At 44.9% G+C, this 26,454-nt stretch overlaps 1 protein-coding gene and 1 long non-coding RNA gene across 2 annotated transcripts in view; one reads left to right on the top strand and one right to left on the bottom strand.

Annotated features, from left to right (window-relative positions):
* Clip4 (CAP-Gly domain containing linker protein family member 4) overlaps positions 1 to 26,454 on the bottom strand; it is a 78,021-nt gene that overhangs the window by 4,675 nt on the left and 46,892 nt on the right. Inside the window, exons 9-15 of the mRNA XM_059248697.1 lie at positions 25,158 to 25,298; positions 21,649 to 21,738; positions 20,781 to 20,924; positions 17,788 to 17,922; positions 14,825 to 14,948; positions 11,279 to 11,343; positions 5,882 to 5,954 (exon numbers count right to left, since the gene is read on the bottom strand). Coding sequence (XP_059104680.1) covers positions 5,882 to 5,954; positions 11,279 to 11,343; positions 14,825 to 14,948; positions 17,788 to 17,922; positions 20,781 to 20,924; positions 21,649 to 21,738; positions 25,158 to 25,298 — 772 coding nt within the window. The remainder of the gene's footprint in view (positions 1 to 5,881; positions 5,955 to 11,278; positions 11,344 to 14,824; positions 14,949 to 17,787; positions 17,923 to 20,780; positions 20,925 to 21,648; positions 21,739 to 25,157; positions 25,299 to 26,454) is intronic.
* Positions 4,056 to 12,472, top strand: LOC131897701 (uncharacterized). Its single transcript, XR_009375766.1, has 3 exons — positions 4,056 to 4,188; positions 5,062 to 5,126; positions 12,370 to 12,472. It is a non-coding gene; the product is annotated as an uncharacterized LOC131897701 (long non-coding RNA).

Below are 26,454 nucleotides of genomic sequence, written 5' to 3' on the forward strand. Positions count from 1 at the left end.
AGTTGCTAACTCTACCCCCGATTCAAGGTTAAACTTTGATAACAGTCTGGGAGTGTCAGTGTGAACAAATATCCCACAATAACCTGACAAAGCTGGTGCAATTTCTCAGAAAAATAACGGCGATACGCTGTAGTTTGTGAACACTCACCATGAGCCTCGTGTAAACACAATCTCATCCTCACACAAGCCAGGAATTTCAGCATCTCTGTTTTCCACATTCACGCTGAAGGTATCATTTATTTCCATATGAATAATTAGCACTACATAGCACCACACTGATCAGTCCATCATCAACTCACTTTTCAACACAGATCCCTCCAGGTGACTACCAGCACAACAGCAAGTTCTGCAGAACCAGCCAGCAGGCTCACCGCCGAGGCCTGCCACACTTCCCACTCACGGCCAGTGCCCAAGTCTTACACTCCCAAGAACAGTAATCAGAAAACACTGGGGTTATGTGTTCTCTATGTTTTCAACAAAAGAGTATTTCTAGCTAGCACTTGAAACACTACATTGAGCAGGAGTGGGGTAAGTGGGCACCCTTGTCTCCTCATGTTAGTGGGAAGAATGCCTCACATTTCTCTCCATTTAACAGGATGGTGGCTATTGGTTTGCCATAGACAGTCTTTATTATTTGAGATATGTTCCTTCCATGCCCAGTCTCTCCAGAGGTTTGTTTGTTTTTTTTAATCACAAATGGTTATTGGACTTTTAACTGAAATGATCAAGTATCCCTATCTGCAGATGCCATGACTCTGTGCATGGAAGACCCCAGAGACTCCACCAGGAAACCCCTAGAGTTGACCAACATGGGAAGCAAAGTGGAGGGTCACAAAATTAGCATACCAAGACCAATCTCTTTCCTATACACCAAAGACAGCCTGAGAAAGAATCCATGGAAACAATCACACTCACAACAGTCAACGAACAAACCAACCTGGAATAAACCTAACCAAGAAAGTCACAGACACCTACAATGGAAACTTTAAAACGCTAAAGAAATATAGATTGAAGATGGAGAGACCTCTCGTGCTCATGGATTGGTAGCACTAATATTGTGAAAACATCTATCCCACCAAAACTAATCTACAGATTCAATGCAATCCACACCGAAATTCCAATGCAATGCTGCACACAGAATTGAAAAACAACAATCTTAAAGTTCATATGGAAATATAAAAGACCCCAGATATCCAAAACAACCATAAACAATAAAAACTCTGCTGGAGGTATCACCATTCCTGACTTCAAATTAACCCAGAGAGCCACAGTAAACACACATATCCCCGGCACAAAGCCACACACACTGAACAGGTGCAGCAGAACCAGGAACCAAGATATAACAAAGCCCCCATGCCTACAGCCACTTGTTTACAAAGATGCCAAAATACACATTGGCAAAACGACAGTATCTTCAACCAACAGCGCTGAGAAAGCTGAATGTTCACACAAAGATTGAAACTTGATCCTCCGCTCATCCCCTGCACACAGATCAATTCCAAATGGATCAAAGATCTTAATGTTAAACCTGGAACACAGAGACTGCTAGACGAAAAGAGTACGGAGAATACTCCAGGACAGGACCCAAATCGCCTAGGAAACAGAACCAACAATCAACAAGTGGGACTTCACAAAGTAAATGGTTAACCCAGTTGAAGAGGCAGCCTACAGAAAGGCAAAGATGGATGATGGATGGATGGATGGATGGATGGATGGATGAGAGGGTAGATGGGAGGGTGGATGGGAGGGTGGATGGTAGGGTGGGTAGGTAGATGCATGCATACATGCATGCATGGATGGGGGATGAGTGAGTAGGTGGGGGTGGGTCGATGATAGATAGACAGATTAGATAGATAAGATGGGTGGGTGGATGGATGGATAGACGATAGATAGATAATAAATAGATGATGGATGGATGATAGATAGATAGATAGATAGATAGATAGATAGATAGATAGATAGATAGATAGACAGAGATGATGGATGGATGGATGGATGGATGGGTGGATGGATGGATAATAGATGAATGGATGATTGTTAGATAGATAGACAGATGGGTAAGTGGGTAGCTAGATGATGGGTGTACAGATAGGTAGATAGGTAGGTAGGTGGGCATCTTAGGTATGTAGGTAGGTAGATAGGTGATGAGGTAGGAAGATGGATATATATATATATATATATATATATCCAAATAACTTGGCCAATTAATTATACACCTGACAGAGGACTGACCAATGCTAGAATATACAAAGAACTCAGAAAACTAAACACCAAAAAGACAAACAGCCCTATTAAAAAGTGGGCAGTGGAAATGAACAAAGATGTCTCAGAAGAAATACACACGGCTAAGAAGTATTTTTTAAAGTATTCACTGTCCGTCCTTTGCCACCAGGGAAAAGCAAATTAAGACTACTTTGAGGGGCTGGAGAGATGTGTCAGCAGCTAAGAGCACTGGCTGCTCTTCCGGAGGACCCAAGTTCAACTCCTAGCACCCACATGGTGGCTCACAAGAGTCTGTAACTCCAGTTCTAGGAGACCCAATGCCCTCTTCTACCTCTACGAGCAACAAGTGTGCAAACATACATGCAGGTCAAACACTCACAAACTATGCAGACATGCATGCAGGTCAAACACTCACAAAATAAAACGAATGCCTAAAGCAACCCCTTTGAGTTTCAGCATTCCTTTTAATGTTTTTATTTCTAATATTTACTTTATTTTACATGTATGGATATCTTGCCTAAATGTCTGCTTATGCATCCCATGTGTACAGTGCCTGCACAGGCCAGAAGGCATCAGATCCCTTGGGAATGCAGTCACAGGCAGTTTTAATTGAGCCCCAGTCCTGTAGAGAACAACCAGTACTCTTAACCACCTAGCCACCTCTCCAGCCCCAATTTTCTCTTTCTTAATGGATAAGATCTGGGGGGAAAGGGATCGTTGGTGAGAGTACAAACTGGTACAGCCACTATGGAAATCAGCGTGGCGGTTCCTCAGAAAACTAGATCTACCATAGGACCCAGCTGTAACTCCCTGGTATATATATGCAAAGGACTCTTATTTCCTACTACAAAGACACATGCTCATCCATGTTTATTGTTGCTATATTCACAATGGGGAGGTTATGAACAGCCAAGAGTTCAATCAACTCATGAATGGATATGAATGTGGTACCTACACACAATGGAATTGTATTCATCTGTAAAGAAAATTGAAATTATGAGATTTGCAGGTACATGGATGGAATTGAAAAACATTACCCGGAGGGTAACCCAGACCCATAAAGACAGTATCACCTGCTCTCACCTATATGTAGATCCTAGCATTGGATCTTTACATTTGTTTAACTTGGAGTGCCTGTGACGACAGAAAACTATAAAGAGGCCATTGGTGGGGGTGGGGGAGAATTTTAAGGGGGGGATAATAGAACACAGGTGATAAGAGGGGTAAATGGGATGTTTAAGTGGGGGGAGGGAAGGGGGCAGAGGTCACAGGAGGAGGTGTTACAAGGGCTAGTTAACTGTGAGGATGCTTGGAAAAGCCACACTGAGACCTACCATTTTCTAAGTGTCATGGAAGTGAGGCTGGAGAGCGTGCTTGGTGCTCACTGTTCTATCATGAGGACTGGAGTTTGGATCCTAACACCCATATCTGGCAGCTCACGAATGCCTACAACTCCAGCTCCCCAGGGATCTGACATACGGCCTCCACTGGTGTGTGTGCACATGTGCACGCACACACACATATGTGCAGACACACATACACAACAATAATAATAATCAATCCTAAAAAACGAAAGTTTATTTGAAATTGTCCTATACATGGGATGATGCTCCTACAAGAAGCATAGGTTGACCAATAACGGGCCCAGTGCCAGGTATGAGCTACCTCTCCTCAAGCTGCTAGTCAGGGGTGTCCTAGGAACCCCCCAAACAACACCAGCTACTGCCACTGCTCTTAGGTGCCCACCGGAAACGATGGGAAGATCCGACTGCTGAAGACACCACACAACTTAGTCACGAGTCATGGAGAAATGAAGTCGGTTCTGAGTGGAAACTTTCTCCCTATACAGGCAGGTGCTGTGGAGGCTGCTGGGGAGAGAAGTCGCCAACAGTCTTAGCTATCTGTGTACCCTGTGGGTCGCAGTAAGGACCAGTGTGGCAAAACAGCCCCCTGGGAGCAACAGAGGTATGAAAGCTCTGGGAGTAACCAACTGCTCTCTGATTGGATTAAGGGGCCATTCCACGGGAGGAAACACATGCCTAGTACTGTCAATCTGGCCAAGAACCCATGTTTGGGAAACTCCCAGGCCACAGGACCAAATACTATGATTTTGCTACATGGACAGGGTATCAAAATGCCCTCTAAATTCACGTTCCTATATTCGTAGATTAGTGCAGCTCTCGGACTACATCAAAGACGTGTCTCTGTGTGGTAGATGCATTTGGCACAGATACAACTGTTCAAGGTATAGAGAATAAGTGTCTGTGGGATGCTCAGCCACAGATGCAGCATCTATACCACACCCCCTTCCTCTAAGGTTCAGGGACCATTGTGGAAAAGGGGCCAGAAAAAAAAAATGTAAGAACCAGTGGTTTGGGAGGACTAGAATGGAACAGTATCTACTGGACAGGACAGGATGGCCGCACTCATGACTCACAGCAGCTGTGGGTGTCTGCATTAGGCCTGCACAAGACCAAGTCATCAAACACTGCTAGGGCAGAGGGGAAGGGGATCACTGGGCACCCCCAGCTGAGGAACTACTGGTAGTTAATGGCTTCTTGGGGGAGGGAGAGTGTTTTCTTTAAGAGTGTGGCCCCTGGCAGGTCCATCACATTCCAGAGAATGGCCCCACACTTAGGAGTTTACGGGAGTATAAATTGGACCCAGTGGACTTAAAAGAAAGACATAAAGTTGGGAAGGAGTAGGAGATGAATCTGGAAGGAGAAAAAGGTGAATAGGATCAATGAAATATGATCAATGAAAGACATTGTGTGCATGTGACATTCTCAAGGGATTAATAAAAATATTCTATTTTTAAAACGTTATTTCTCTAAACAGGTACTAGTGTCGATCTGTTTACATTTCCGTAAAGTTCAACTTCCTGTTATTTCCACAGGCAGCAGGTAAGTACTATACCTGCTCCATTTCTCTGTACTGTGCATGTGACCTGCTGCTGTGCCCCGACAGGGATCAGCGATTTCTCTCTTCCCTGCGTGCTCTGGGTCACCCTCCTGCTCAACAACCTCCACACTGGTTCTGCTGCCCCAGCTTCAGAATCCTTTCTGTCCAGGGTGTCTCTTCTCAGTACTAACCCCCATGCTGCCTAAGAATGCTTGTCTATCTACAATAAATGGGAGCAGGAAGTTACCGTTCTTAATCTCTCAGCCATTTGATGGGGAGGCCAATTTCAAACCCCAAGTCGGTGATGGATTCAAGCAGTAGACGCTACCAGGGGAAGCAAGAGCATTTTTAAAAAATAATTCTAAGCGACTGCCTTAGGCAGATGGGCCTTACTTTTCTTTCATGCATGGCTGAGCATATTAAATCAGATCTGATTAATTCAGTAAACAGGACTTCAAAACCAACCCGCCTTACTCAGAGAAAACACCACGTAAATACCCCCAGCTTCGATTAGTGGCCATCCTAACCTCTTAAATAGAAAACACACGCAGCGCACTGCTTTTAGCCACTTGTGACATTTTTAATTGAGCTTTTAAAGGAGGGTGGGAGAACTCAACACACCAATCACACTTTCTCTCTTACGTGCTAACATTCTATTGAGCAGGGCGTAAGATACAAAACTCCATTTTTCCTTCCTTCACGGAATCCCGGCATGCTCATCTTGAAAGGCAGTTTTCTAAGTCTTCTCAATACTCACTTGGCAAAAGCATTTCTCCTGTTAATCTCTTTTTGGGAAGAAGCAGAGGTTGTGCTGAAACTTCTCCTAAAACCTAAAGGTGAGAGTGGAGGTCAGGAGAGGAAAATACAGCGCTTGTTTTCAGTCTTTACAAAGAGTTGTTTTTAATCACTTCTATAGGTGTTCTAGGACACACCTCAGAACATAACTAGTTTAGATTTCTGGGCAATTTCTCATCTTTGCCTTCTTCACCAAGCTCTGCTCACACGGGGATTAGTGATGAACACAACATGACTTTCGGGGCTTTCTCTTGTAAGATTTCTTGAAAACTAAATAACACCAAGTCACACACGGATAACATGGATTCGGTATATGATGAAGTACTACAATCTTGATAATCATATGGAAAGAATGTTTTTCAAAAATGATCATTAAAAATATTCCAGGAACAGAACACGGGATAATAAACTTTCAGAGCTCCTCAGTGCTCTCTCCATACAAAAGAGTTCAAAGATTAAAAGACGTCACAAAAGGTAGAGTTAAAAATGGATTTCCAATTCAGGCAAACTAGAAGTGCTGAAGAAATCTCTTGATTAAAATAACTCCCAATTTAAAACAACTATAATTTTATATAATGTACTGTTGAGCTAACTCAAAATCATATTCTCTATGTCTGTCTCTGTCTGTCTCTCTTCCCCGTGTGTGTGTGTGTGTGTGTGTGTGTGTGTGTGTGTGTGTGTGTGTCGCTGTGGCTGTGTGTGGATGTTGGCAGCACATCCAGGCCCCCAAAGCACAATTTCAGAGAGGCCAAACCTAGGAAAGAAAGAAGCCAGGAGAGGCTGCCAGGTGCCCAGTGTACAATCCTGTACCACAGGGTTGCCACTCAACCCAGGGGCACTGGACTCCTGACTGGCTGCACAGGACATGGCAAAGGAAGGAGCAAGGGCCTGGTGCATAGGAGATCCCACCAAAGACTCCTGGGAAAGGACTTCATGCTCAACGTAACTTGGGGCAAGAAGCCAAATGAAACAATGGCTTTCTTCTCAGTGCAAGGCTAGAATTACTGCTCTCAGATTTGATGGCCATGAACAAATTCATGCTGTCATTAAAAAAAGAAAGAAAAAGGAAAAAGAAAACCACTGCAGAGAAGGTAAGTAAAAGCAGATCTAGGGTGGCAGTGTTTCCAGGCAAACAGCAGAAGTTGACGCATCTGAAGGCAGCCAAGGACTGCCGTCTATAAAATTCTGATTAGACAAACATTTCACAATAACAGATTACAAAGTCACACAGGGAGAGCAGACACTACAGGCCAGGCTCAAAAGACCCAGGCTGCAGAATCAGACTCAGCAAAGCTCCAGATACTGAATAAGTTAACATAAAGTAATCCATCATACTTAAGGTTTAAAGGACATGAAAGAAAAACTTGGGAATAGAGGGAAAAATAAGAGTAGCAAGATAAGTGAAAACTAAAAGCAGACAGTTTGATTATTATTGATGTTCTGGTTGGATTACGCAGTAGAACAGACGCAGTTGAAGAGAGAAACGAGAAACGGATAACACTGAAGTTTCCCAGAATGTGGTCAGAAGGCCAGGTTGTAACAGACACAAAAGCAGCATGGGAAGTATCATGGAGAGGAACTTGAGAGGCTTGGAGGCTTGGTTAGAGGCTAACCTTGAGATCTAGGAAGACCCAGAATGCCAAACAGGTGAACAAAACGATATTTCCACCTGCACACATCCTAACGAAACTGCCCAACAGCAATGAAAGAGACCCTTCAAAGAGTCCAGCACAAGCAAGAAGGCAGGATAAATCACCTACAACAACACGGACTCATCAGATGCCCAACTTCTCATCAGCGATGGAAGCCAGAGCATGCACGTGCAGGGAGAAAATTCTAAAGCTCGACACCCATAAAAATGTCACCGGAAGAGACAGAAACTGAATGTACAGGCCAGACCAAAGCTATCCTAAGAGGAAGGTGTGAAGATTGAAGAGTAAATATGGACGTGATTTAAACTAGTACAGAAAGATTGCTGTGATGATGCCTAATTTATAGGGGTGAGAAAATAAAAACAAGCCAGCTCCACTTCTGAGGATTCATACTATGTAGGAAGGGGGCAAGAATGGTTGCTTTTTAAGCTGTGTGGAGTGTGCACATGAAATGATCTACGATAATTACTAAGAAGCACATTCACAGTGTCGCTTGTACACAGTAGGAAAGTAAACAGAATGCAGAACGGAGGAAGGGAAAGAATACAATATAGAATGAAAAGAAGAAGGAAGCACACCTTTAATCCCAGTGCTAGGTGGCAGAGGCAGGGGGATCCCTGTGAGTTCAAGGTCAGCCTGGTCTATGCAGGAATTCTAAGTCAGCCAGGGCTACATAAAATCCCTGCATCAAAAACAAAACAAAACAAGACAAAAAAGAACCACTATTTATGACTCATTTAAAAACCCACCATTTACAATATACAAAAACCAAAATGGATTAGGAGCTGTAGGGATAGCTCAGTGGTTAAACGTGCTTGCTGGGGCTCGCTGTCTAATCATGTGGACCAGGGTTCAGATCCCAGCACCTGCAGAGCAAGCTATGCATACGGCAAACACTTGGAACTGCAGCTCCGAGGAAGCCAACATCTTCTTCTGACCTCCACGGCACACAGACCCACACACGTACATGCTCATTCACCCTCAAAGACACAATCATACAAATAACTGTTTTAAACGGAATAGGAAATAAATAGAACAGCATAGAGAACATTGCTAATATATCAGTAACTGTAGTAAATTAAAATGAGTGGAACTCTCTTAGAGTAAAAGATAAAGACAATCGGATTCTTAGCAATGAGAGCCTGATGGTGCATCCCTGTAACCGCAGCATTAGAAGAGAATTGTAGGTTGAGGCTAGCCTGGGCTACATGGTGATACTCTGTAGGGAGAGGAGAGTAAGGTCAGGAAAGAAGAGAGGAGAGAGAGAACAGGAAAGGGAAAACAGGAAGAAATGTTATTATATTAAATATACCAAAAACATTCAACAATAAATAAAAATAATAAATAACAAAACATGTACAAAACCTGTCTGAGGAAAGCTACAAAATCCTGACGAGGCCAGAGAAGGCACACCACAGCAGTCTTCTCATCCACGTGGAGCATGTTCCTAGGACTTCCCATGGATGCCTCAGATGTACAGTACTAGACCCAGTGTGGTTTTCCCCATAAGCAAATTCTTGTGGTAAACCTCCCTCTTCTCACTTACAAGGACACACTGGCAGTTTCTCTCTGTAATGTTCAAATTGCCAGTAACACTGCTTGCAGCATCCATTACTAAGTAAAACTGGCCTTAGTCGAACGGAAACACAACGTGGACAGTCAATCCGTAACCAGAGGACTATTAGCTGACCATCAGGAAGGTAACACGCAGATGTATCGATACGCTGAATGAAAGGACAACTCGTGTCCTGGGCAGGACAGTGTGACATTTTATCATGCCACTCAGAATAATGTGAAACTTAAAACCTATGAGTTGTTTATTTCTCAGATTTTCCATTTAATATTCTCAGACGATGAGTGAATGCAGGTAATCAATTCCACAGAAAACAAGGGGGAGGTTATAGATGTAAGAGAGAGGGAGTCCATGTTCACAGACTGATCAATTAGTAAGATAAGATCTTCCCAACTTCATCCAAAATCCCAGCACGCTAATATGTGGATTTCAACCAAATGATCATAAAGTTTATATGAAAAGGCAAAGAACCCAGAATAACCAACGCTATCTCAATGGAGAATACAGTCAGAGAACTGGCACCATTTGACATGAAGAATTAATCAGAACAGTGTGAAAGAGCAATTGATTGCTAAGGAACACACCCAAAGTTGACCTCTGGTACAGACACACACACACACACACACACACACACACACACACACACACACACACGGAGAAGACCACTGTAAAGATGGGAAAATGCCAGAGAAACACATCCATACAAGTCAAAGGAGCCCAGCAAACACACACAGCACCCACCACACAGCATCAGGAATGTCACATCAAAGCAACACTAGAACAGTGATAACTCATGGGCATGGGGCTGACCGCAACAAATATCCAAGGATCGTCCTTCTATGAATAACTCTTTCATAAACAGCTATCCACAGACTGAAAAGAAAATCAAACTCAATCCTTATCACACACAAAATCAATTCTAGGTAAACTGGAAAATGTGAAACACAAAACCTTAAAAAAAAAAAATGGCCAGGCGGTGGTGGCGCACGCCTTTAATCCCAGCACTTGGGAGGCAGAGGCAGGCGGATCTCTGTGAGTTCGAGGCCAGCCTGGTCTACAAAGTGAGTTCCAGGAAAGGCGCAAAACTACACAGAGAAACCCTGTCTCGAAAAACCAAAAAAAAAAAAAAAAAAAAAAATGTTCAGGAAAGAGCATTATGGTTTCTGTCTCATGGGAAAAACGTCTTAATATAAAAAACTCAAGCCATGAAACGTTTTATTCTTTGACTACATAAAAATTAAAGAAGTCTTCTCACCAAAAAAATTGTCAGAAAAGTGAAGACGTGTCATCAGCTGGTACATATTCGTAACACACAAACCAACGAAAGAATCATTCCCAAAATACACAAAGAAACCTTCAAATTATCAAGATAAGAAGCAAATCACCCGAGAGAATGAACCACAGACTTAAGCAGAAGAAAGGAAATGTGTGCGTGTCCCACACACTGAAAACTGAAAGGACCAACTGCTTTCACGTCAACTAATTAAAATCTGGAAAATGCAAATTAAAGTCACAACGAAATACTGTGTAAATCTAGCCGAGTAGCAACTATTTCCACGCCAAACACCAAAGCAGTTACTGAGGTGAGGCGGAGCAGGGCCTTGTCAGTGGCTGCGGGGCCTATGCAGTGCAAACACCTGGTGGGGATGGTAGCCATGCTTCCCAACCCCGGGAGCAACGTCTACACATGTGTCCAGCAGCACAGCTTGTAATAAGAAAAAACAGGATGCAGCAAAAATGACCGGCAGCCATAGACTCGGTCACCTATTTCACTGAAATGCTAAAAAATAAAATAGCAGATAATGGAATCAAAATATTGTTTACTGATACAGCTGCATACGGCAGAAAAGATCAAGAAAATCAAAGGAATTATGAATACAAAACTCAAGGCTCGTAACCTTAGGCTGCGACACACAAAAAGGGAGGCAGGGGAGACGGAGGTGGGAATGCGGGGTTTCCACAACACAGCTGGGAGGCAGGAAACAGATACGCTCGGGGCTTACACGCACTATACAGAGGCATTTCAGATGCTCTTTGATAAAGATATTGATACAGATATTGAACAACAGAAACACATTCCAGTGAGTGAAAGTGAAGAAATACTTTAAACTGGATTTAAAAACCATCATCTTACCAGGATAAGAGTGATTCTGTTTATTTGAAGATATTTCTGAAAGTGTATCCAGGGAATCTGATAGTCTGTGAATAAAACAAACAGAGCACGCCTCGTTAGATGTAGCTGGTCTTTTGGTTACGGTGGACTCTCAAATGATGTTTTCACATCAACTGGTATTTGTTATCCCATCCATTCAACAAGCATTTACTGGGCAGCCACTCGAGCCAGGACAGAGCTTTACCCCAGCATGGGAGACAGCAGATATGCAGATAGGGCATGGCCTCACTACCAAGTTCATTTGAACCGGAGACCTGACTTCCGACATTAATTTGCTTGGTAGCTCTAATGGATCTGGGAATTGAACCCGGGCCTTTGGCACATGATAGGCAAGTACCCTGTCACTGTGCTGTACCCGTGGCCCTGCTATTATCTGTAGTCATTGTTGCTGTTTTCCAGTACTAGGAATTGGACGCACGGTGACATCTCACTTTCCTTTGGAATTCTATCTTCTGGGGGAAAACTAAAAAATATGGAGATAAGCTTATGTTATACCAAGTTTAAAATCATAAAAAAAAATCACCACTTCTGATATTGGGGAAAAGAAAGTGACTGAATTTCTTTCTTTTTTTTTTTTAAGATTTATTTATTATGTACACAGTATTCTGCCTGTATGCCAGATCTCATTACAGATGGTTGTGAGCCACCACGTGGTTGCTGGGAATTGAACTCAGGACCTCTGCAAGAACAGCCAGTGCTCTTAACCTCTGAGCCATCTCTCCAGCCCCGGTGAATTTCTGATAAACCTGGACAGCAATATAATCCAAGGCCCTCTATGCTCGACTCTGCCCACCTCTGTGAGGGCTGCCTCCTGGCGAGTTGCTCCTCCTTTTTATTGATTGATTGATTGATTGATTGGTATTTGAGTCATTATTTTTTAAAAAGCCAGATCCTGAAAGCCTCATTTTCTTTCAACCATTTACTGACCTAAATCTGCAAGGCCTCCATCTGTCAATCACTTCCCCCAACACACTTTATTTCCATCCAAGACTCCTGCAGCCCCTGTAATGTATTCAGTTACATCCTGCAGTTCATATGCATCATTTTTACAGGACACACAACACATCACGATGGAGGAGGGGCTGATGGACACAGAGCCTACCACCAGGGAACTGGAGAGAAGTGGTAATGAACAGCTGAGGGGAAACTTCTTCTTCTGGAAGTGATCAGTTCACTAGAAACAAGTGAAAACAGCCACGACAGGAAAAACACAAACGCCATGTTCAGGAGGACCCGTGAGGGAGTCGGGGGACGGTAAAATTGATCAAGTGGGTGAGTTTCCTTAGACTGCCTTTAAAGAACATTCGCTGATGTTATTAACCAAGACAATTTACTAAATGAAAATTGGGGAATGGCAGGTAGAGCGGGAAAGCTATTCAAACAGAGGAAGTCTTGTGGGCGGATCCTGGGACAAGCGCCCATTTTAAAAATGCGGAGGGGAGAAATAAACAGCCAGCGTGTGACTAGTCACCTAGACAGTCTCCAGCAGTCTCTAGTTTAAAATATTCCCATCTTGAAGCCCAGTGGGGCCTTTAAAGAGCTCCACACTGGCTGGCATTAGAAATGCCTTAAAATCGGAGACCACGTCTGTTTTGTTTGCTCGTAGAATGCCTAGCGCAGCACAAAGTGCTAAAAGACACTTAATAGTATTTGATGATGATGAATGAGACAATCAGAAGACGACAGGAAGACAGCTGGATGGAGACAGCGGTTCACTTCAACAGAAACCCGTTTCTTTTAAGAAGTGGGGGTTGCTTTCAAATGCACTACCTTGGAGAAGACCAAAGAGAAGGCAAGAGTAACAGTAAAGCCAGCGTGTGCTCTGTAAACACAGCAATCAAACTCCGAGGAAAGGTGTGGCTTTATCAACGAAGGCGGAAAAAAGGCTGTGGGGGCATAGAAAGGACAGGCCTAGGACTCGGATCCACCAGTACCTACTATGCCTGAAATACACCAAATTCTGTACTCTGGGTAACTAAATGTGGGACAAAGCCCAGTCCTCATGACTGAGAGACAAATCAAACTCGTGCAAAGTAACCTGTCAATCGTCTGCCAGACACGGATCCAGAGGAAAGTCACAGAAGCCCGGTAACCGTTACAGGGTTATGGGGAAGAGCTCACTTCTGACTCCAGACATCTGCGAGTTCAAATCCCCACTGCAGAGCACAGTTGGCATTAACTCTCTGGGTCTGACAAGTCTTCCTCGGTGAAACAGGACAATCACAGGGCAAGCCCCAGGGTGGCTTTAAGTCACTGATTCAGGGACAGCACAGAGGAGGGTGCCCAGTGCCCTAAGGCTGTCAGGGCTTAGGGCAAACAGCGGAGTAACAAAGCTGGGCTAAGCGCACCTCTTCCATTACCCAGCGATGTGACGTCACCCCTGCTCCTGTGGGATGGGAACAAGCATAGCAGTTCAGGGCTCCCTGGGTCTGCAGAGGACAAGGACATATGCCACTTGGGTGCTCAGTAGAGAGCCTGCCACTAAATGCTCAATAAAAGCTGATACTTAGGGGTATTTTCCAACTCACCTGGCCAGGTATTTATGAGGATTGAGTGAAACAACATTTAAGGGAAGACACCTTAAGAGCTACAAAGTACCGTATGCTGAAGGCTTTACTGATGTAAAGAATAATGTATCAAGTACACTGGAAATGAAGAAAATTCACATCAAAAGCATATGTAGTTATTCAGCAACAAAAAGATACTGAGGAAGAAACATGATTTTTAAAACCGGAGTTTGCCCAGAAACCATCAGCATGCAGCTGAAAGGACCAGCAGAGACTCCAGCCCGCCGATGCGGTCCTAGTCTCCTGAGTCTGGTTATACTGCATATGTTGTGTCTTGCTCAGAGATTACAATCCCTTTCCCCAGCCTCTGAAAACCAGACAGAGCCAGCTTCTCCCAGCTCCACGTTTCACCGGAATTTCATGAGGGCCTGTGTTTTGGGATCAGCCTGCTTTCCAAAACCAGAGTGAGGTGGCACATGAGTACACTGTCTTACCGAGAACACTCTGGAGGTTTGGTACATATAAATCCCTGAGACTTCGCTTCCCCTGGAGAGCTACTGCCTATCTATTTTTGAAAACTAAGGAAATCAGAGGGAAAAGCCATTTTGGTTCCATTAGGTTTGTAGGAGAATGAATGGGTGCCTGCTGGCAGGAAATTTAATGCAGTTAGGATGTGACTGAAGTAATCAGAGAGCATTTTCACTTTTGTTTGCATGACAGATTAAGCCTGCTCCTCGCACTGTTCTTAGCAGCACACGCCACTCCTAATAGCCTACACACACTCCCAGGGTTTGCAAATGAGGGAGAAAGGAGGCTTTTAAAATTGCAAATCCTCAGCAAGGCAAATTTAGCTTCCCATGAGCCTCCCCTCTGAAGAAGATGGCCAGTTAACCCATTGAAGGGACGCCATGTGCTTATCGTGCAGATGAAATCCGGGCCCCTGTGGGCCACGAGGAACTGCAGTCTGTGTAAACAAGTACACGTCCCCGTTTCTCCTCACCTCTGCACCCTGGAGGGGGGCGCAAATATTCCGTATCTCGGAGAACAGCTGAAATACTGCACACCTCCAACCGAACCGTCATTCTTCCCATGGGGCTTCTCCAGCTCTATGCCGTACCAATACCCTAGGACACGAACAGAGCATCCGAGAGCATCAGCACTTCATTCACAACCGTGATGCCGTAATCCGAGCTCCAAGTCTGGATGGCTTAGTGTTTTCACAAATGACCGAGATGATGGAAGATCATCATGATCATTAAGCTTTCGAATGATGAAATTATAAAATAAAACTCGAAAATGTGAAAAGTGGGAGAAACGTTTTAGCGGCGTAATCGCACAGCAGTACATTAAGGGAGAAAGATAAAACGCACACACTCAGATTTGCAGAGAATTAGCCATTACGCAAGGGGAGCCCCACCAAGATATATCTTAAGACTATAATGCAAAAGAAGCCGTCCTTGACTCTAATGTAGCGCGCTTCAGTGAGAGCAGCACAGAATGATATTGAGACACATAAATCCTAGTGCAGACCGCACTCTTCGGTTCGCCCTCCCAAGAGTAGAACACCACAAACAGTTGTTAAATAATTAACCAAGGGCAGAGATAACACGGAAAACACAGGGCAGCATTGTGATATCGCTCAATCTTCCAGCTAAATGAAAAGTCTTAGGTACAGGCCTCGCTCTGAGGAAGGCGAGTCTCTGGAGAGACTAGAGTTGAAGCAGCATGGCCGCACTTCCAGGAGCATGAGCTAATAGGCACATTCGTACAGCCAGGACTCCCGAGGGTGCCTGAGATCAGCACACGCCTCACAGTTTACACACTCGTGGTCTTAGAAGGCAGCGCAGGGGTGACCGTGTTTGGTCTTTCGTAACCAGCAGCAAATAAAGAATAAGTGAGTGAATACCAACCAACTTACTACCTACAAATTAGGAAGTATAAAATACTCCTTCTTTCGGGTTACTTGCTCAGAGTCAGTTTCAATTATAGGAACCTTAAAAGGCCAACTCAGAATATGCTCTCACTTTCGCTTTTTTTGTTGTTGTTTTTGTTTGTTTTTTAATGTTATACCTGGGCCCATTCTGTACGAAGATTGGGGCTGAAAAGACGCAAGCACAGACTTGAGTGTCTTTCATATTTGTGTGGCCCTACTATGCCCTATAAGCAGTGTCCACAAGCCTCTTCTCTAACCACACTAATTCTCTGAAAACAGACTATCAGCTTTCTGACTCACCTAACCCGGGTTAGTCTGGTGAGGATTATTTCTGCGTGCCATAGTTATGATTTTCCAGTCTCCCTTCCTTCTGCCTTTGACGTTAGTCCATGTAATTGTTTTTCTTTAATTAAAAGTCCCATTCTCATTGGCTGCATTTCTGCTACATGATTACTACTGTATAACTCTTGAAAATGTGTGACATATAGCGGAAATAGATACACTCTGGCACAGTGGATGTGAAAATAGCCTTGGCAGAGAGCTATATGAAGTGTACGCTATCTAGTGTGAGACGTAAGGGAGGTCTGGCCTCTAAAATAGCTCAAATAACGCACTGACTCAAACTCAGAGTGGCACTAATCCCAAAGGACGTGGTGGCACACAATCCGCCATGGTTCTCAGGCTTCTCTCTCACACACACAGCAGTGGACACTCCTGGTGAACAGGTGGGGTTCCTGGTGAACAGGTGGGGTTCCTGGTGAACAGGTGGGTTCCTGGCGAACAGGTGGGGTCTCCTTAAAGAGCAGCAGCAGCCATGCTGAACAGCCAGCTCGTCACAAAGGACCCTGAACCTCTAAAGGTTCAGGCTCATCTTCTAGAACATGGGCTCCTGGGGGTGCAGGTGTGGCCTGGCCCTCTCTGCCCCTTCAGAGAGGTGGGAACTGGGTCTCAAGGTTCAGGGCAGGGTGGGTGCTGACAGTCTGCCTCCCGCTGTTACTGTGAGTACTATAGTCCTGCCTCCAGCCCAGGATTACTATGATTTGGGCAGCATCTATGACACTGTGGCAGGCTAATTTGCTAGTCTGCAAAGAGAGTATGGTCTCAGCTCCTTCACAGGTCTTGACAGGATGCTACACTATAAACTTTTCTTTTTCAATCAGTATTGGTAGGTAACTTTTTCCTAAAATGCTACAATGCCACCATGTGTTAATACAGTATATTGCTACTTAAAACACATGGTTCCATGCAACTGGCTTCTAATTGAAATTATCATCTTTGGAAATACGAAGGAAGATCATCTTTATCTTTTAAACATATTTATTCCCGTTCATGTGTGTGTGTGAAACTGTGTGAGTTTATGTGCACCATGTGCGCAGGTGCCCACAGAGGCCAGGGGGCATCAGATCCCCTGGAATGTCACTCACAGGTGGTTCTGAGCCACCTGATGTGGGTGCTGGGAACTGAACCCAGGTCCTCTACAAGAGCAGTAAGTACTCTTAACCACTGAGCCATCTCTCCAGCACAAATACTCTAGGAAATACAGTATTAGCTAGATTAGGCTCAACGTTTAAGTTCACAGACACGCAGTTTTAGGACCCAGGGTACACAACAACTTTTATATTTTCTTTGCTTTTCTTCTTCAAGCCATTCTGATAAAAGCTAGACAGTCCATCCAGCTGCTCAACTGGATTATCCTGGAGGGGGTGGGGAGGGGACCGGCCCTGAAACGCTGTCTAGTCATTTAGCATACTCTGCTGTCAGTGAGAATAAACTAGGCAAGTCAAAACTCATTTTAATATTAGACAAATGTTAAAACATGATGGCCAGAGAATTCTATGGACACCAGTCAGTCCGAATGCAGACAGTTGAATCTGTATCATTTCCCACACACACGCTCTCTGTCTGTGCTACCATCCACAAGAACTGGCAAGTTCTCACTTCTAGGCGACGAAATCACGTCTGCCACTTAAGTTTTAATTAAACCTTTTGTCCAAAACTCAGGTTAAACCAAGACCGTTCGGGCGTGTTACCTGGAGCAAAGTTTGTTGTCCCAAAGAACTTAATGGTCCCCACTCTCTGGCCGACAACCAGCACCCTCTCTCCAAGACGGAGTTCTCCTTCTCGGCGGGCATTATTTGCTGCAGATGGTGCTGAAGATTTCGAACCTGTTGAAGTGGGTGGGTCGGAGATTTGGGCAGACAGGGAAAGAGGAAAGAAAACAAAGGGAGAAAAAACTCAAAAAGCACACTAGTCTAAAAAAAAAAATCACTCCATGTATTCTAACTAGTCTGGCTAGTTGGGTATTTCATTACATATTCATCACAGCTATATGATCCTTACTAGGGAGGGCAAGGCCCTCAAAGCGAGTAAGGGTTCCCTGAGAAAACCACTGCCGTGGGAAATGCATAATCCTCCATCAACTCCACTAACACAGCTGGGTACACTCTCGGCTCCCACAGAACACTGGACGTGCAGAACCAGAGCTGTGCAAGCTCAACCTCCTGTCACGTGACGCACCTTCCATGCTACGGCATGAGAGCAGGACACAGGCAACACAGGAAGACCACATGAGACCGAGTGGTAGGACAGGTGTGACCAGTGGGCCACACAATCGGATGAAGCAGAGAGTTGCTGTATTTACCCAGACTCAGTGTAAGTGGTACACAGGAGTATAGTCTCAGCTGAACTGTGGCAGGCTGAGCAGCCCAAATGGGACAATCCAAAATGGACAGTATCCCAAAGTCTTCAAATTCACATTCAGATTAGAGAGCCACCCCTCAGAGCTTCGGAGTTTGAAGAATTTAAGATTTCGGGGCTTCTGGTTAGACACGGTTGGTCACACAGTAGACTGTGCAAATTTTCCAAAATCCCAAACGGCACACACTCAAAACACTCTGTTCCCAAATGTTGTGGGTAAGGAACACCCAACTTATGACTGATCCTGATTATCCCGACTTGCTTTCCTTCAACTTAATTCAAAAGTACCCCTAAAATGCCCACTCTCTGGTATCTGGTCTCTGAGAAATACTGTCTCAAAGCTGTTCAAATCCAGACGGTGGACTCCTGGGCCCTGCCCTATTAGCAGCGAGTAGAGACTGACCACAGCCCTCTGAGAAGGCCTGGGGGGGCTCGACCGTGGGAACAGGGAGACTGAAAACACAGACGCCAACGTGAGCCTGTGAGGAAGGAGCTGTGGACCCATGGGCCCTGCGAAGCCCAGACCTCGCCACCAAACTCTACAGCAAGCAGTTTACATGGTGCGTCTCATAAAAGGTGAGTGAGGAATAAAGCTGGACCTGAGGAGTTAACCAAGACAGGTGTTCACAGCCAGACTGACCCCCAGACCCAGGGCCTAGACACCTCAGACCTGCTCACTGCTCCTGCAGTTCAGCAATGGTAGACAGTGAGTCAAGGTCCAGAGGGAAACCCTCTCTCTTCCCACCTCTCCACTCCCCCGGTCCTTTCTTTCTGATCCCATTTACTGTCCCTAGTCTGAGCTCTGCAGTTCACGCTCCCCTCCAACGCAAGAAATCTGCAGAAAAAGTAAACGCACTCCAGAAAAGTTTATGGAAATGTCTCTGGGGCTCCAAACACAGACACCCCCATCAGACCCTCACAGCCACACACACCCCCCATTCTCGGCCCCTCCCCTATGAAAGGTGATTCTTTTCATTCCGATCATTACCTTCATCCTCACTATTATTTAGGTCGACATAACCCTCAAATGTATAGAAAGGAAAAATAGTAAAGTATACAGGCACACTGGAACTGCTTGTTCTGGGGGCAGGAGGTAATTCTACACTCATATATAAATTTTATAATCAAGTAAAGGTCAAAAGTCCAAATTCCAAATACGGGAGTGTTTAAAATGCAAATGAAGTAAGAGCACGCCACTCCTCAGAACTCAAGAGAAAGTGGCCAGAGCAGAGGAAAGAGGACAATTATGTCACAGAAGCAGTCCCAAGCCCAACTTCGAGGCTCCCCACTTTTCAGATTCCAGCTTCTAGGTTTACTGTATTAGGGTCATTGCTGAGGGTTTGGGGACTCCCCCACCACAGATAGGTGGTTTGGGGTTTTGTTTTTATGGGGTGAGGATTGAACCCACAACCTCCCTGTGCTAGGCAAGCACCTGAAAACTGAACCAAACCTCAGCCTCCCCAAAATGTATTTATAAACAGAAAGAAAAAGAAAGAAAGAAAAACCAAAATAAACCCACCCTCTTGAACGTTTTATATAATAAAATACTGATTCTGTGCAGGTATAAGTGGTGGTCATTATGAGAATATTTAGAACAATCTATACCAGAAACCAGCTGCACCCTCCTGTGGGGCAAGGTGAACGTGAACGGGGGTTGACACCATCTAAGTGGACTTCCGCTGCAAGCCTGGCAGAGGGCTTTCCTCATCCCCACACATCCTGAGGAGCAGCAGTCAGGGGAGATTATGTGTGTGTCCCCCATCACTGCCATCATTGAGGGACCCCTGAGCCTCTCCTGAACAGATTCAAAACACCTCAGCCAAAGCAGAGGGGAGACACTTTTCTAAACACGGAGCCGATCGATCGGAAGGCATGTGAGCCAGCTGAGATGCAGAAACTACCCACAGACTAGAGGACAGCAAATGCAGCTTCTTGGACCCACGGCAGAGCCAGGAGTCCTGACTGGAGGCTGAGGGGCCAGAGCGGGGAGCAGAGCAGGAGCACAGCCAGGGAGGGACTCAGTGTGACTGAAGCCAAGGGCAGAGTGGTAAAGGGCTCCTACATGGTGTCACCCAAAAAGCACAGCTCACGCTGCCTGGGGTGAAGGGGGGAGTGGGGGAGGGGGAAAGGGGGAGGGTAATGGGTGGCAGGGGAAGGGTGGAGGAAGAAAGGTAAAGGGTGAAGGGTAAAGGGTGAAGGGTAAAGGGTGAAGGGTAAAGGGTGAAGGGTAAAGGGCTCCTTCTACACATTAAAAAGAGCAAATCCACTTACAAACAAACCAAGATAAAAAACACCAAGAAAGCCTGGTTGAAAAAGCCATAGATACCAGCACTGGCTCTGGACGGGAAAGAGGGGCTTTTGCTGAGGGTCTTCCTGCTACTGCTGCCTGTGGCCAGCTTCTTCGGGTGGCCCTGCTTGGGGTCCAGCGAGGATGTGGAGGAGGAGCTGCTGATGGACCCAGGCTGGGGAACTGACAGGGGAACAGGAACGAATCGAAGAATTAAAGGGTGTTTAAAAAAACAAAAGCAAAAACAAACAGAAAAGGAAAGAAAAGGACTAATAAGATGTTTTCTGGGCAAATTCTTCTGAAACGCTTCATTTAGTTTCCTCAATTGTGGATTATCTAGTGTCAAATTAAATGCCTGATTTCATCTAAACGCACAGTTGTTGACACACCAAACAGACCCCTGTTTACACAAGCAGAAAATTTTAAGGATTCACAGTAAACTATTGTATGCAGGGGGTATTACCCTATCAATTAATGTTAACTAATCTAACCCCCAAACACTCTCCATCTCCTTAGGAGAAACTGTAATACACACACACACACACACACACACACACACACACACACACACTCACTACCAACACGTCTTAAGGTGACAAAATGTTTAACCTTGGAACATCTGTATCAACCTTAAGGTGAGCAAGGCTGCAGAGGGCCTTCCCTCCAGACACCGAAAGGCTGGCACTGTGGACCGCCTCCTGCTAAGCTGGTAGTTCTTTGTGTATGGTGAGAAACATACAGGAGTCTGTATTTCTAAAGGGTTTTTTTTCCCCCAAGGGTAGTATTTTACTACGGTGATTTTTCCTTCCCAGCTTTAACACAAGTCATGTAAGCTGTTTTCACCACGTTATCGCAAAGTCCCACCAGGAAACGTAGCTTTAGAACAGGAAGCGGTGGGTTACATTACCATCATTCTCTGCTACAGTCTTGAGGTCTTCACTGGGAGCCAGTGAGGGTGTGGATTCAGAAGCAGGCTCTTTTTTTGACGGCATCAACCCTGGTGAATAAACACCAAAATGATTTCAGAAAAAAAGACAATTTTGCTTAACATTAAACAAGAAAATGTATTTTCTCTAAAGTATCCTCATCTCTCGGTATCTAAATCTTTTCCACTCCTTTTGTGGTTTGTTTTGCTTTCAGAGAGGGTTTCTCTATGTAGCTCTGGCCACTCTGGAGACCGGGTGGGTCTCATAGAACTCAAGATCTGCCCACCTCTGCTTCCCGTGTACTGGGACTGCAGGCATGCACAACCACTCATCCGCTTCTAAAAACAGGATGAATACACTCTCACAGACAGAAGGAACCAGCACCCCAGTGTTTAAGGTAGTGAAAAGGAGCTGGGCACACTGCTCAGTGCACAGCCCTGCCGAGTAAGCACAGGTCCAGACTCCAGCACTACAAAACTAAGAAGAAAGAAAAGGATGTAACTGCGGTACATCTAAGAACTTTGCCCAGCTTTGCCCCTGCTAAAGACCTCTAAAATAGCTGAAGCATCACATCCAATAGTTAAGAGGCTTGCTCAGAACTCCTTTGTCACACCAGAGGATGTAGCAAACCTGTCACTGCTGAGATATGGCTGAGGAGGACTTGGAAACAACTTATATGTTTCCTATCACCCCCAATTCCCACAAAAACCCCATCTGGAATGAAAAAAAAAGCTCTTCATGGATAATGGCTGTTGGATAGGACTTTCATATCAACTGTATCAATTTATCTAAAGAGAGCAAATGGATCTTCCCACCTTCATTCCCAGTCAACTCAAAAAGTATTTTGAGGGAAGAACTCTACTACAAAGAAGTCTGCTGCAAATGGAAACAAGACGTAAGTCTTCTCCCTGAAGAGGACCTTTTGATTTTGTACGGCCAAAGACCTCTGAACTAGTGACTGTGTGAGGCCACTCCTGAGGGAGAAGGGGGTGGGAACTCTGCAAAGAGAAACCAGTGGTTCACCAAGATGAGTGAGTGGGATGAATTTCTTCCCCCAGAGCAGAGGTCTAGTAGGAGGAAATCGAGTGGGGATTCTGGAAAGTCTGTCAGAGAGAAAAATCTCGCAGAAGGGACACAGCACGTGGGTAGCTTGGCTGGAAAGGAGTCCCCTGGGGACTCAGATGAAGTAATCTGAACAAGCAGGTAACAGCCCCTCAGAGGGGCAATGCCTGGCTTTGAGTGCAGCTCCACTGGACGGCACTTGCCCAGCACGGGGAGACCCCTGAGTTTATCCCTAGTTCTGCAAAAGAAGGGGGAAAGGGGGGAGCGGGAGTGGACTGCAGGGAACGGGGGCTGCCACTCTCCTGCAGAGAGGACAGGCGGAAGGGTCCTGCAGAGAATGAGTCTTGTCCTGGACCTGAAACGGAAGACTGGTCTGGACAGAAGTCCATCTGTGTGGCATCTCTTCAGCAGCCACAGCTAGAAGGAAGAGGAGGGAAGGCTGGGAGCAGAGGCCAGAGGAAGGTGCTCCAGCGGCCCAAGGAGGGCAGGGGACACCACAGCAGCTGCGGAGGGAGAAACAACCCCGGAGTGCAGTGTTCCATTATCTTATTTTTCAGCCCTAAAATTCCATTTGGCCCTTTCGTTTAAACCGTCATCAAGATAACTTAACATGAAGTTTTAGAAATGATCTATTTTGTGTATATGCCCAGCTTCCCCCAAAACAGCATTTCACAAAACTATAGGACAATATCCCAACCAGGACACATGCATTGCTCTCAGCCACTTGGAAATCACCCCAAGTTTACTTGACACCAGTGTGATGTGTGTGTGTGTGTGTGTGTGTGTGTGTGTGTGTGTGTGTTGTGTGTGTGTGTATGCATGTATGTGTGTATGTGTGGTGTGTATGCATGTATGTGTGTGTGTGGTGTGTGTGTGTGTGTGTGTGTGGTGTGTATGCATGTATGTGTGTATGTGTGGTGTGTATGTATGTATGTGTGTGTGTGTGGTGTGTGTGTATGCATATATGTATGTGTGTGTGGTGTGTGTGTGTATGTGGTGTGTGTGTATGCATGTATGTATGTGTGGTGTATATGCATGTACATGTGTGTGTGATGTGTGTGTACGTATGTATGTGTGTGTGGTGTGTATGCATGTACATGTGTATGTGGTATGTGTGTATGCATGTATGTGTGTCTGTGGTGTGTGTGTGTGGTATGTATGTGCATTATGTGTATGTGTGTGTGGTGTGTGTGTATGCATGTATGCACATATGTGTATGTGTGTATATCACAGTCATGCTTTAAAGCATTTTGGTTTGGGTTTTTTGAGGGGAAGGTCTCATTATGTAGCCCCAGGTATGAAGTAGCAAGACTATCTACAGACAAAAAACTTTACAACTATATTAAGATGTTTGAAATTATCCACCTAAACAGAAAACTATTCCAATCACATAATTAAAGATGGCTGTAACAATGTCAGCTCTTTTCAAATTGGTAAAAGATTAAGTGATTGCAGCTTAAATTTCAGTAGTTTTGTTTTTAAAAGAAACCTAAGAACTTACTCTAAAATATGTAAGGAAGTGTGACTTATAGGGGCCCCAAAGAAGGGAGACAATCTTCAAGGATAAGATGGGAGGCTTTCCTCTCCACTGGATATCAAGATTCTTTTTTAACCTCACAGTAATTATGAAGTACAACCACAGGCACTCAAGGAAAGAAACAGAAGAAAAAGACAAACTGAACATCTGGATACATCATTTAGATGATGGAAAGCCTTTCTGCTCCAGCTACCGATCGGTTAACAGATATGTACTGAATACCTGTTCTGTGTTATGTGCTTCTGTGAATACAAAATCAGAAATTATCCTCCCGGTCTACTTCAAGTTTAGAATTTGACTGAGAGCACAAAAGATTTGCCCAAATAAAGCCATCAGTGGACAGGATAACAACTGGGCTGAACAGGTTAAAAGCACACACACACCAAGCTGGAGAACAAGGAGATTCAATGAGTCGGGTTCCTGGGGAGGGGCAGGGTCTGCATGGAGTGAGGAGCAGCTGGGACCTCCGCAGGCTCGCCCACACGAGAGGAGAGGCACAGAGGGAGAGTGAGCAGGTGTCTGCAGCAGGGCACAGGCATGGCAAAGCACAGCCAACCCCAGGAGTCCAAAAGGGCACTGGAGGGAGGGATATCAGAGAAGAGGCGAGGAACAGGAAGCTCCAGACTCACTGGAGGAGTGAACTCCAGGCCTGCGGCTGGTCACGGGCATCGGAAGCACTCAGAAAGAAGGAAAAGACGAGACTGACCCACCACTGCCCAGACTTAAGTCAGGATTCCCAACTGAGGCCAAACACACAAAGGCCTTGCTTTTGTGAGGTGCGGCTTTTGCGGTGGACCATCAAAGAGAGTGAAGCGGCCTAAATACCGTGAATCCCACAAACACGGCTTGAAATGTGGTTTAGGTGGGCATGACCTTCCCGGTTTGACCTACCAGAGTTCACTTTGGACGTGACGTGAGCTACATCAACCTTCTGGGACCGGATGTGAGGCGCCGCTCTCGTGGCAGGAGTGTGTGTGGTGTTTTTCCTCCCTTCTTTTACTTTAGTTATCTTTGAAAGGGGCGCAAAAATACCTGAGGGCAAAGACAGAATTGTCATTAGTGTGGGAGCGACTGAAAGCATTTCAAATACAGGGCAAATGTTAACAATTGCTAACACAGGCTCTGTTAGTACCTACCCCACACGGCACTTGCCCTCAGAGACTGTACAATCTAGTTGCCAAGACTAAATAGACAATAATTTAGGAACCACATTAAGAGATACATAATCTGCTGTGGAGTGAAATTCAGGGGAAAAAGAAATGTGTCAAAGTTACCACCTTCTCTCAGTGACTGAGAATAAGTTACTACATAGTGCAAGCCAGGCCCCTTCATGCCAGCTTAGGATTGTTATGTAATGTTGGGTGTTACAGCTCTTCACAACCCTGTCTCATCTTCCTTCTGTACTGCACACCTTTTAAAGACAAACTCAAATGTTACTTTTGTCTGAATTCTCCCACTGTAACTAATTACAGTCCCTTACACACAGTACAGACACAATAAATCCTTTTGACTGTATAAAATAATCTTCCCCCAAGGCCTAACCCTCAATTCCTGCCAATCAGAAAAAATACAGTGTGTGCTGAGGAAGGAAGGTGAACAGAGTCAGGGGACTGCCTACCTACAGCAGCTGGGAGTATAAAATCCCACTGAGGGAGTTTATGAAAGCAATAAAACATCCAGTTTGAGTAAGTACACACAGACATTGAAGAGAGTGAATATAGACTATAAATCCCAAGACTATCTCCCTAACACACTTAAGAAGAAAATAAAAACATAATGTGTGCATTACACCCGAGTGTTTACAACCTAACAATCGTGCATCATATAGGATGAAATCTGTTAAAGCAGGACAGGAACACTTGCACCCTTACAGAATGTGAGCCCTCTGCTCACAGCTGACAAGTGCCAGCTACATTACTTTCCTAGAAACCTGTGAAATTCTTTTCTCCTTTGAACTCCGGACGACCTTCTCTTTATTTTCCGGTTTTTTAAAACTTATTTGTAACTATCTTTCCTGTCACTGACCTGAGGCTGTCCTTGACTTCCTATTCTAAATTCTTTTCAATGCCAATTGTATATACAGAGAGAGAGAGAGAGAGAGAGAGAGAGAGAGAGAGAGAGAGCGAGCACCCAAAGCTTGACTATGATGATGATGACAATGATAATCACAATTAAATCTGCCGAGGAC

Source organism: Peromyscus eremicus, chromosome 22, assembly GCF_949786415.1.
Source record: "Peromyscus eremicus chromosome 22, PerEre_H2_v1, whole genome shotgun sequence".
Lineage (NCBI taxonomy): Eukaryota > Metazoa > Chordata > Mammalia > Rodentia > Cricetidae > Peromyscus > Peromyscus eremicus.